The sequence below is a fragment of the Gorilla gorilla genome, chromosome 9, assembly GCF_029281585.2.
Source record: "Gorilla gorilla gorilla isolate KB3781 chromosome 9, NHGRI_mGorGor1-v2.1_pri, whole genome shotgun sequence".
NCBI classification, from domain to species: Eukaryota; Metazoa; Chordata; class Mammalia; order Primates; family Hominidae; genus Gorilla; species Gorilla gorilla.
The window spans coordinates 10,720,949-10,733,901 of record NC_073233.2 but is presented as its reverse complement, the minus strand read 5'-3'; the positions used below and the strand labels follow the sequence as shown (position 1 = coordinate 10,733,901).

The following is a 12,953-nucleotide window of genomic DNA, read 5'->3' as shown; positions in this document are numbered from 1 at the left end:
TCATTTCCTCTGTGAGGACAAAAGACTGAGCACACGCTCTTGAATCTGCCTGGTGTTGATCCCATAAATGATGGGGTTCAGCATGGGAGGAGCCAACATGCAGACATTAGCCAACAGAATGTGTGTATGGAGAGGAACATGGTGCCCAAACTGCTGGGTAATTATGGTAAAAATACTAGGCAAGTAGAACATGGAAATGACTCTGAGGTGGGAGCCACATGTGCCCAGAGCCTTTTGCCGAGCTCCTTGGGAGGGGAGGTGGAAGCCTGTATACAGGATGAAGCTATAGGACACTAAGATAAGCAAGGCATCTAGCACTACAGTAGAGAGAAGGACAGACAAGCCATACCAAACATTGACATGAATATCAGCACAAGCAAACTTGGCAACAGCCATGTGCTCACAGTAGGTATGTGGCAGCAGATTGCTACGGCAGAAAGGCAGCCGCTTTACCCGAAACACATCTGGCATTATCGCACAGAAGCTTCTCAGGACCACAGCCAAGCCAATCTTTGTGATTGTTGCACGACTGAGCACTGTGGTATAGTGCAGTGGATCACAGATGGCCACATAGCGGTCAAGGTGCCATCGCCAACAGAATTCCTGATTCCGCGATGAAGGTAGCATGGATAAAGAAGATTTGGGTAACACAGCCATCAAGGGATATTGCTCCAGCATAGAACCAAAATATGGCTAGGGCCTTGGGCACAGTGGTAGTAGGCAGGATGAGATCAGCCACAGCCAGCATGCAGAGGAAAAGGTACATGGGTTCGTGGAGGCTGCATTCAGTGATGATGATGAAGATGATGAGGCTGTTCCCAAGGAAAGCAACAAGGTAGGAAATAAAGAAGGGGAGAGAGATCCATGTGTGCCGGTCTTCTAAGCCAGGAATGCCCAGCAGAATGAAGAGTGAGTGGCTGCTACCAGTGGAGTTGTGGACTGTCATGCCCAGGGAAGGTCACCTGACCGTTGGTGTGTAGGATTTGGCAGTTACCTCTTCTCTCTTCCCAAGAAGCTGAATGGGGTTGGAGTAGGGCAGGAGGGAACAGATTATTTTTCACTGGATGGAGCAGTGAAAAGGGTCCTGTTCAAGAAGTCAGGAGATGTGGTCTACAATTCTTTGCCATTCTATTCATGAACTATGTGATCTAAATAAAATTACTTCCCTGTTCTGGATGTCTCTTTTATCACCTTAAAACTAAAGTTAGGGACAGAATGGATTACATTATTCGTAAAAGAGAACTTTTTGGCTCTAGAATTCCATAGATCTCAGTCTCAGGTTGTTGTAAATGGTTACAAGCTGCGAATAACAAGCACTTCAATTTCCACCTTGAACACCAGAATGTGATGTGAATCTCAAAAGGAAAGTGGCAACTGAGTTACCTATCGATTTAATAAGCCTTACTGAGTACGTGCCAGGCACGGTTTCTTGAAGACCTACTTGGGACAGTCAGACAATCAAGCAACATGTCTACCTATCTAATATGCACACTGTAGAAGAAAAGCTAAGCACAGGGAGCTGTGGAAAGAGGAAGAACTCCCTAGGCGTTCGGAAAAGGCTTGCTAGAGTGCTGCCTTGAAGAATAAATAAGAGTTCACCAAGTAAAGAAACATGATGAGGGAAGAACTTGAATGAAGTCATAGAGATCTGAAAAGACATAGGGTTTGGAGGAAAATTATAATGATGCAGGGTTAGTGCAAAGAGGACATGAGAGGGATAATAAAATTGTAGAAAATAATACAAGGGAGTGAAGTAGGGGCCAACTCATTGAGAGATTTGAGTCCTACTCTAAGGGCTTTAGATTGATGTTGAAGTAGTGAGAGTCACGGAAGGATCTGTAGTGAGAGAATGGCATGGTAAATTTACATTTTAGGTAGCTTTCTCTCCTGCAGTATTGTGTAAGATGGATGGGGAACGGAGGAGACTGGAGAATGAGACAGGGATCATTTAGGAGGGGTACTGTGCTGCAGGCTGTATGTGCATTATTACAGTCACCACAGCCTGAGATAACTGTTGTCGTTTCCCCCATTTTGCTGATAGGGGAGCACACAGAGCTCTGAGAATTTAAGTAGCACCCCTACCCAAGGTCGCTAGGCTAGCAAATGATGGAGCTGGAATTTGGCTTTCCAGACCAGGTTTTAATCACTTCATGTCTGCCCTATGCCACTCGATCCCATTCATCGGGTGATGGTGATTTCCTGACTGCTGGTTCAAGGAGAAAAACAAAGTCGGCAGTTATAAATTCCCTTAAATTCCACCGCCTTTACTCTGCCACCTACAAATTTATTTGTACTCAAGTTGTCCTTTTCCTCTTCCTCCTGCTGGAGTCTAAGCCCTCCATCTGTGCACTGGCGCCCAACCCTTCTTTTTTTCTGAGTACCTCTCCCCATTAGTTGGTCTCTCTCCAGTAATTTTAACCTCTCCCTCTCTCTTTGTTCCTTGTTCTTACAGAGCAAATATGTTCGGGTGTCCTGTCTCCCCTTCACCTCAGTGTCACAAAAGGAAGGATGTGCTCTCTCTTCAGTAATCCTCTCACCTCTCTCTTGATCTTCACCCACTGCCATGGTACCGATAGCCCCAACATGCCACAAAAGTTTCCTTCTCTAAAATGATCTGTCACATGACTATTGCCCAATCTAATGTCACTTTTCATTTCTTATCATTCATAATCTTCAATTTCTGTTACTAATACTTCTTAGCTTTATAATAGCAACCATTAAATACCTACTGCATATCATATACAATTATTATTTCTAATCTTCACATCAAATCTATGAAATTGAAATTATCACTAGTTTATTCACAAAGAAACTGACAGATAATTTGCCCAAAGTCAAACAACTTGTTAGTAGCTAGCAAAGCTCCCATCAGTATTTAAAACTTCCATTTTGTTATATTGATTACCTAAACCGCCTTTCTTGGGCTTCCACCCCACTCTGCTCCAATTCTCCTATTTATGCCACAACTTCTAAAACATGTAAGACAGTGAACATAGGAAAAATAAGAGCTTTCAAATCAGACCTATCTGGGTCAAATTCCAGCTCTGCCAGCTGAAAATACACACACACACACACACACACTCACACTCACACACTCTTCCATTCAGGTGCATATTTCACACATGTTCATTCATACAGTCACCATCCCACATATTCACTCTCACAAATTTTAATGAAGATTTACATACGGACATTTTTACAGTTTACACAAACAGCCCTTCACTCTGACACTTCACACACACATGCTTTTAACATTTCCTGCATATATGTACCCTCACAAATTCACACATAGTCATTAACTACCCAAACTCACTCCCACACGGATAATTTATGACTTATCTAAGTCATCTCATTTTGACTCCCTCTTACCCCTGCCTCCAGTCTTAAAATCCCTAGCCTATGCCAGAAGAGGGGACTGTCATAGAAACACAATTCACAGGACAACACCCCTGAGCTTCCCCAGTTTCACTCTTGAACCTCCTAACCTTGAGTGAGAGACATAAAATATATGGGCTGGGACTTAATTCCAGGGATCATCAAACTTCAGCCTATGGGCCAATTCCTGCCCATTACCTGCTTTTGTAAATAAAGTTTTATTGGAACACAACCATTCCCATTTGTTTACATATCATCTGTGAGAGCTCTTGTGGAGACCATTTCTGAAGCCTAAAGTATTTACTCTAGGCCTTTACCAAAAATGTTTCCCAACTCCTTCTTTAGAATAATCTTGTCACGTAACTAACTATAAGAGCCCCAGAAAAGAAGGCAATTTTCCCAAGGTTACAGAGGAAATGAGTTAAGGAAGTCTAGAAGCAAGCCTCTTGCCTCTCATTTCAATAGTATTTCCAGGAGGCCACAAATCTTCTGTGGTAACATGTTGGTCCACTCTCTCTGACTCTGTTCTCGGGATAGAGAATTCCAAATGTGACCTCTACAGAGTGGCCAAATGATGAAGGCAATTCATCATTGTTTCCCATCAATAAACTCAATATTTCTCTCACCTCCTTTATCTCCACACTCAGTCAAACCCCACGGTTCGTGCCCATGGGTAGGGCCCACAGAAGCACCAGGCTATGCTGTCAGTGCCACCTTATACCTCTCCTCACCCCCAAAGAGCCCATCTCAGTCATCAGGAGTTGCCAACTGGAGCCATGCCCCTGTCTTGATCCCAGAGTGTCCCCACACCATAGACTGTGTGCAGTGACCAGCGGACCAAGCTGGAGGAGGAACTGCAGGACAAACTATTCTTTCTCTCAGCATCTTCAGGGACCATGGTCTTATCCACGTGACTTTCTTCTCCCCTAGGAGTTCCTCTACTTCCAGTGACATCACTGTAAAGCTCTTAACTCTTTCACTGCATGGATGCTGGGAGCCCACCATGAAAGGCATGCTTGAGAGGCTCCATGAGTCCAGGAGAGAGGATTTGGTGAGAGAGTGGTTTCAGAGGGAGAAGGTCAGGGCAGAGAGTGGGAATGTGATTAGAGACCTTCAGCAAGGCCCCAAAGCTCGTTCCATACCATCCTCTTCAACCCTGACTTCCAGAAGGCACAGAAACACTTTAGGAGCTGAAATCCTATAGATTTTCTCAAGCATTCATTTACTCATTCTCCACCAATTCGACCAATATGGGTTAAGTGCTAACTATATTGACAGCACCATAGTAGAATGCTAAACAAAATCAAGCCCATTTAAAATGTATTTATATCATTTTGTCTATGGAACCAATGCTTTGATTCTATAATGCATAGAACATCTTCACTGATAGCCTTCTCAGCTTCCCCCCATTTATTGATTTTTATGTTGTCTTATATTTAGCATGCTTTTATATTTAATTTCATAATATAGAAATTTTTCATGGAAATAAATGTTCTATGACCCACATAGCTCCTTTATTCTTTCCCATTTCAAGAAATTATTCTTACTTTTTGAAATAAATTTTATTGTGTATGTCTAAGTTACACAACATGATGTTATGGAATAAGTATAGATAGTAAAATGGTTACTAAAGTGAAGCAAATTAACATATTTATTAGCTTACATAGTTACTGAATTTTTGCTAGTTTTTGTGGCAAGAGTAGCTAAAATCTACTTGTTTAGCAGAAATCTCAAATACAGTACACTTTTATCACTACATAGCTTCATTAACACAGCTGCATTTGTCTCCAGTATAGCACAATGCCATGTACATAGTACTCTATACATATTTCTTGAGATAAAATGGGTGACTAAATATTTCACATGGGTGACATACCACAATATGTTTACATCCTTCCCTTATCGCTGAACATTTATATAGCTTCCATTATTCTCCATTAAAAATATTCTGTCATGAATATACTTATATATGAACTTTTGTAGGTGTTCTGGGTTATTCTAATTAAATATTTGATATTCACAAAAAGAAAATTGTTATGGCAACGTTTTCATTTTACGTTGTGTATGGTATTATTGATGGAAATTTTTTATATTTTAATAATTATTTATAAAGCTTTTTTGCAGAGAAATCAAAATTTTTTCAACTTGAAACCTACCCTGTGCCAGGCACACTGATATACAGGAGTGAAGACAGGTGCCGTTGTGGAATTTATGGTACAGAGTGAAAAAATAAATAAATAAAAATGAAAAAGCAAAGCCCCCTCATTAAGTATTTTTCTCCATTAGCACTTTGGTGCATTTAGAACCTATGGGAGCCCTTAATATTTTAAAGATGTACACCCATTTGGGGAGCATTTTTACTGCAAATGCAAAGCATTTTCCAGGCTTTGTTCTAGACTAATGCTCATTCACTTTCTTTTAGAAGCTGCTACTCCTTTGAAACTCATGTTACTTGCCTTCTCCTACTCCTAATGTTGTCTGTCTGTCTTCCAGATTCCATCACAAATAAATGTAGGCAAAATATAAATTATTACAGTACAGCTATTATGGAAAACAGTATAGAGGTTTCTGAAAATTTTAAAATAGAGCTACCATATGATCCAATAATCTCACCACTGGGTGTATATTCAAAGGATAGAAAACTGATATTTCAAAAATATATCGGTATGCCCGTGTTTATTGCAGCATTTTTCATAGTAGCCAAGATATCAAATCAACGTAGGTGACCATCAGCATATGAAAGGATAGTGAAAATGTGGGATATGTACATAATGGAATACTATTTGTCCTTATAAAGGAAGGAAATCCTGTCATTGGCAACAACATGGATGAACCCGGAGGCCATTATGTTAAGTGAAATAAGGCAGGCACCAAAAGTCAAATACAGCATGATCTCATTACACATAGAATCTAAAAATGTTGAACTCATAAAAGCAAAGAGTGTAATGGTAGTTACTAGAGACTGTGGGGTGGGAAAGACTGGAGAGATGTTGGTCAAAAGACACAAATTTTAGTTAGAGATAATAAGTACAAGAGATCTAGTGTACACCATGGTGTACAATAATTATGATATATTATATATTTGAAAAATGGGAATAGAGTAGATTTCAAGTGTTCTCACTGCAAAAAAAAATTTATGTAAGCTAATGCATATATTAATAGCTTAATTCAGCCATTCCACAATGTATATGTATATCAAAGCATCATATTGTATAAAACTACTTGTCAATTTTAAAAATTAATTAGAAAAAGTATCAGCATAAACTACCTAGTATAAGGACGGTTACAACATGCTCTATGAATGAGCTAAGATGTCAGATGATTCTTGAGATCTAAGTACACATCACCAATCAGTCAAAGAAGGAGGATATTCCTGGCAGAAAAATCAAGAATAAGGACTCAGAGGTAGAAGAGCAGAGAATGACAAAAGGAGGGTAAATGATGAATTATGTTCTGTATTTGAGGAACAGTTGTGAAACATGAAATGGGAAATATTGCTGGAAAGGTCACCTACAGCAAAATGCCTAACTGCCTTAGTTACTGCCCATAGGTGAAAAAAAATTTTTTTTTCAGATGGAGTTTTGCTCTTGTTGCCCAGGCTGGAGTGCAATGGCGCCATCTCGGCTCACTGTAACCTCTGCCTCCCAGGTTCAAGTGATTCTCCTGTCTCAGCCTCCCGAGTAGCTGGGATCACAGGTGCATGCCACCAAGCCCGGCTAATTTTTGTATTTTTAGTAGAAACGGGTTTCATCATATTGGTCAGGCTGGTCTCGAACTCCTGACTTCAGGTGATCTGCCCGCTCGGCCTCCCAAAGTGCTGGGATTACAGGTGTAAGCCACTGAGCCCGGCTGGAAATTTTTAAGAAACGCTTTTCTGCAACTGAACAATGAGAGAGTCCCCAAATAGTATCTCCTGGCATCGTCCTACACCATTCAAACATTCCAAAGCTCTACCAGATGTCTCTAGCTGGAGAATCTCTAGGCGTTATGGTACCTAAGCACCTTAAAATTTACATCCAGCAACTGATGTCACATAATTCTATCATTCATAGTATCAGTTTATTTATTCAGTAATATTTTCAGTCAATAAATATTTATTGTGTTCCTATAGTATGCCAAGCAGAATTGAAGTGTACAATGCAAATAAGTAAACAAAGCAAAATCCTTGCCTTTATGGTTGTCAGCTGCTGTGCCTTAGTTGCCCTCAATGGCATCTCTCACCATATGGTCTCTTATTTATTTGTCTGTCATAAGCTATTTAAATGGCTGGTGGCCTAAAAGAGGGCAGAATAGAAGTTGCAAGGCCTCTGAAAGCATATGCTCCAGAATTCATATGCATAACTTTGACCTTATTCTATTAGTCAAAGCAAGTCATAAGGCTATCCTAGATTCCAGGAGATGAGTAATAAACAACATGTCATGATGGAGGATTGGCACATGTGTTCAGCAGAGGGAGGAATTGTTAGTGGCCATTTTTGTGGATGCTCAACCACACTTCAACCAAACTATCAAACTGACAAATATTCAAAAGCTTGACAACATACCCTGCTGGTAAGGTCAGGAGGGAAAAGACATGCTCATGAATTGCTGGTGGCAATGAAAAACTGGCACAACCCTGATGGTGTTATATCTTTAATATCTAACAAATCTACAAATGCATTTACCTTTGACCAAGTAGTCCTTTCCTAATAATTAAATATGAGATGCATCAGTAGAATTACCCAACTAAAGAAGTAGGAAAAAAGAACAGAAAAATAAATGAATAGGGCACAGGTACTGGTGAAACAACATCAAAAGGTCTAAAAAAAGTTTGCTTTGGGTCCCAAAGTGAAATGTGAGAGAGAATGGGACAAAAAATTTTAAGAAATAATTACTAAAATTTTCCAAATTAGATAAAAATCATATATTTACAGATTCAAAAAGCTAAGCAAACATCAAGGAGGATAAAAACAAAGAAAGCTATGCCTTGGCACATCACAATCAAACTGAAAATTAAGAAAAAGTAAAAACAAAAAAAAAACTAAACAGTCAAGCCAAACAGTGAAATACAAATGTGTCCAAAATAATCACGACTCACATGTTTTCTACTAACCATTAAGCAGGTACACTTATATATCTTAGGCAACAGAGTTAAGCATCATTATTCATGACGGTGAAAGCTAAAACTTATGAAAGCCAGGGAGATCAGTATAACTTCAACATTATACTTTTCATGAAGAACATACCTTTATAAATCATCAACACATATTAATCATCAGACTTTATATGCCTATTAAAAAATTGGTTTAACATTTGTTTAAATAGGCTGTTGTAAGGCTAGATTAGGTGGGAAAGGATTTGTATCAGAGCATCCTGAGAAAAGCGAAAGAGAAAAGGAGCAGGAGGAAGGGAGGGAGGTGGGAAGTGGTTTTAGAGACTAAGCCCACTTGGGAAGAGGGCAAGGCTGGTGGAAATAGCTCTTTCCCTAGAGAGTGTGGCATAAGTGCTTCCCTCAAGGGTTCTTCTGAAAGAAGATAAACAGCCCAACTCCTGGCCCTCATCAGGCTGAATTTTATTACAGAGCACGTTTCTGTTCCTGAAGTCTCAGTCTGAGGCCAGTGAGTGAATTAGACATCTATGGGTGGTACTGGCTTCAGAAATAAGGTAAGAACTAGGCTGGTGTTATATCATACAGGCCAGAGGTAAAAGGACTCTTAGAGACTGCTGAAATATGTGGTAAATATATATATATATATACCAGACGCACAAGTCTCCACTTATGGCGGAAGTGAAAGATGAGGATCTGAGAAGGGAGGGTGAGAGAACGTGGGCTAGATGGAATTTACTGAAGGGCAGAAAAGAGAAGCAATCCAGTAACTAGTAGGCACCCTAACAGTTAGACCAGAGATGAGAAAACATAAAATATATTGATGTAGGCTGCAAACAACTCTTGGCATAATATGAAAGGAGCCCTGAAAATGGCAGGGAACTGAGTCACCTGCCCCAAGCCACACATTGGAAGGAGCTTTGTGGAGGCAGCCAGGGCATCCTAGCAGGTGTGAAAAATAACTAAGAGCCAATTATCCTCCCCAGAAAGAAGAGGATGCACCAAGAGTGTGAACTAGAATGGAAGAAAAAATATTACTGATCATAAGATATATCTTAGCCAACAACTAAATATTTTAAGATACTCCTTTATTTAATATCCTCAGAAACCCCATGAAGAGTGTATTTTATTATTTGTCACCATTTCTTCATTCCATTGAAAATGGGATTCAGTATGGCTCTCTTCTCAGAAGGCACTCTCTGAAGCCATTCCACATGGAACATTTAGTCAATCTATTTACTCACAAGCCCACCATTCTCTGAAACCATAAAGCTATTTAGGACTCAGGCACACAGCATGATGCAGGAAAAAATAGTCAATGCTCAAAATATGCCTGTGAATGAATCCACTAATGAGTGAAGAAGAATATGCTAGGAAGTAAATGATGAAGTTACATGTTCATTTCTACCAGCAGAAGAATTTCTCAAATATCAAGAACTGCAACCCCTCTTCATCCCCCAGAAATAACTCTTTACCTAATTTCAGTCACTTCTAAGCCTAGTTCCCTGGGGTGTGAGCGCAAGGAGTGCCTCATCTCAGATAAAGAGGTACCTTGACCCTCTTCATAAGTGAGCAAACTGTATGTGGTGAAGTCAGAGGTTTCAAATCTCATTTCTATCAATTGCTGCTTTGTGACAAGTGGCAAGTTATTCACATTGTCTAAGACTCACTTTCCTTAAGTGTGAAATAGGGGTACTATCCAGTTCTAAGAGTGGATGTCTACTCCCTGCATTAAGAACGTACAAAGTGCACTGTGCAAACTACAGCCCGTGGCATAAAGTGATGCTTAATATACATTAACTAAATTCTCCTGCGACTGTAATACAATAAGATTTTTTCCACTCCTAGAACACCACTGGCCTTTTAGGCTTCAGTGTCTTCAATCAATCAACGTTCCAACAAATATCAACAGATCATCTTTCTAATGACTGCCCCTGTGTAAAGGATGGGGCCTAAGAGTGAAGTTGTGATCGAAGCCCTTCACATTCAGGAAAAACCTGCCTATACCATCACCTCCCTTGTTCTCCTCAGTACTCCTTATGCACCAGCCACCCTGGCCTGAAAATATTTCAGAAACATACTGTGCATTGATCTGTACACTCACCTTTTCTTATGCTACTTTCTTTCTCTCTTCATTATTAACTTTATGATAAACTACTCAATTTTAAGTATCACCTTATTCAGCTTTCCCACACAGAAATAATAATTTCCTCTGTATATTCATAATCCTCCATTCGTAATTAAAGTGCATACAATAATGTCTCTTATTCTGATTACTTGGAGATATTGTCTGGCTGTCATTCATTACAGTATAGACCACCACCTTTCATATTTGCATGTTTGTTATTTACATGTTCAAAGAAGATGAAGATTACGGAATATGCCAAAAGCTCCTGGTGACATCACAAAGAATGTTGGAGATTTTATCTTCTTCTACCTCTGTGAGTAGGAGGTGAGGTTCTGAAAGTTCTCCCCAGCTATGCCTACTGTAAACCACAGTGGCACTAGCCACACAGTCTTCTGCTTGCTGGGCATCCCTGGCCTACAGGACTAGCACATGTGGATTTCTATCCCATTCTTCATTTCCTATGTCACCGCCCTTCTTGGGAACAGCCTGCTCATCTTCATTATCCTCACAAAGCGCAGCCTCCATGAACCCATGTACCTCTTCCTCTGCATGCTGGCTGGAGCAGACATTGTCCTCTCCACGTGCACCATTCCTCAGGCCTTAGCTATCTTCTGGTTCCGTGCTGGGGACATCTCCCTGGATCGTTGCATCACTCAGCTCTTCTTCATCCATTCCACCTTCATCTCTGAGTCAGGGATCTTGCTGGTGATGGCCTTTGACCACTATATTGCCATATGCTACCCACTGAGGTACACCACCATTCTTACAAATGCTCTGATCAAGAAAATTTGTGTGACTGTCTCTCTGAGAAGTTATGGTACAATTTTCCCTATCATATTTCTTTTAAAAAGATTGACTTTCTGCCAGAATATTATTATTCCACACACCTTTTGTGAACACATTGGCCTAGCCAAATATGCATGTAATGACATTCGAATAAACATTTGGTATGGGTTTTCCATTCTAATGTCGGTGGTGGTCTTAGATGTTGTACTAATTTTTATTTCCTATATGCTGATTCTCCATGCTGTCTTCCACATGCCTTCTCCAGATGCTCGCCACAAAGCTCTCAACACATGTGGCTCCCATGTCTGCATCATCATCCTCTTTTATGGGTCTGGCATCTTCACAATCCTTACCCAGAGGTTTGGACGCCACATTCCACCTTGTATCCACATCCCGTTGGCTAATGTCTGCATTCTGGCTCCACCTATGCTGAATCCCATTATTTATGAGATCAAAACCAAGCAAATCCAGGAACAGGTGGTTCATTTTTTGTTTATAAAACAGAAATAACTTTGGTTTAAGAACTGAGTTTTCAGAATCTCTAGCTATCTGGTAAGTGGGTATGAAAGTGGTAGATGGGAGAGGTCAGCTGATACCGTAGGAAATAGCTCAGTGAGTACGATGCCTGGAGCAAGGTCAACTGGGAAGTTACAGGGCTTATTCTTCCATTTTTTAAACAACCTAGGAAAGCAATGCAATGTTTGACTGAACAAACTACCTCCTGCACAGAGCCTGAGAGAGAATAGATTGATTTTTCAGAAGTCATGTATCCTTAATAGGACAACACTATCATAATCTTCGGAAATAAAGTGGGAACAGTGCTCTGGCATTGGAATTTGTTCAGCCATCCTGTACTGGGTTTCTGAAGCTCTGAGACACGTTGTATTCATGTAAAGTCACGTACAAACCTCCATTCTTTTATGTCCTTCATTCTAGCTAAGTGACATTCTTAGAATCAGTGATTCCTAGGTTTTCCATTTATTTCTATTATGTTATAATTTATATCCTATGAACATGAATGTCTATAATAGAGGATTGCAAATAAATTATGTGATTCATATTTTGCAGAACAACCCTTGAGGAACCTGAGTCTGATCATTTTTGTGTTGGGAAATGACATATGGTTTCTGAAGGTGTGGTGTGCGCAGGGGAAATGCTGAAGAAAGGGAACTCCTTCATTCTCAGTGTCAGGCTGTGTTCTTCAATGATCTCCTCCTCAGGAGGACATTCAAGATGTCTATTCACGTGAATTCTGCGTGCTTTTACAACCACACTTCCCAATACCTTCTATGCAACCTGAGCTTTAGATACACCAGGCCATTAATTTGTCAGTTTTCTCAGGTTATACCATACTCTTCGGGTACTCTGCCTTCTCTTGAGATAACCTCCATCAACTTGTGGAAAACTCTTATTCCTCCTTTCATATCTAATTCTCATGTCATCTCCTCTGTGACATTTTCTCCAATCACAATTCCTTCTCAGTGTATTATAGTTGATACTTTTTTTATGAGAAAAATAGCATATTGCTCATATTTTTAACACTTATTTTATTAAAAGCCTATGTTACTTCTAGGAAGC

The 12,953-nt window shown here is 40.0% G+C and overlaps 1 protein-coding gene and 1 pseudogene across 1 annotated transcript; one reads left to right on the top strand and one right to left on the bottom strand.

The window, feature by feature from the left end:
- Positions 1 to 946, bottom strand: LOC101139854 (olfactory receptor 52B4-like; annotated as a pseudogene).
- A 9,994-nt stretch (positions 947 to 10,940) lies between these two features.
- On the top strand, positions 10,941 to 11,885 carry LOC134759323 (olfactory receptor 52B4-like). Its single transcript, XM_063710910.1, is given in 1 exon segment — positions 10,941 to 11,885. A coding segment is annotated over 1 exon segment (945 nt).
- Positions 11,886 to 12,953: the final 1,068 nt, after the last annotated feature.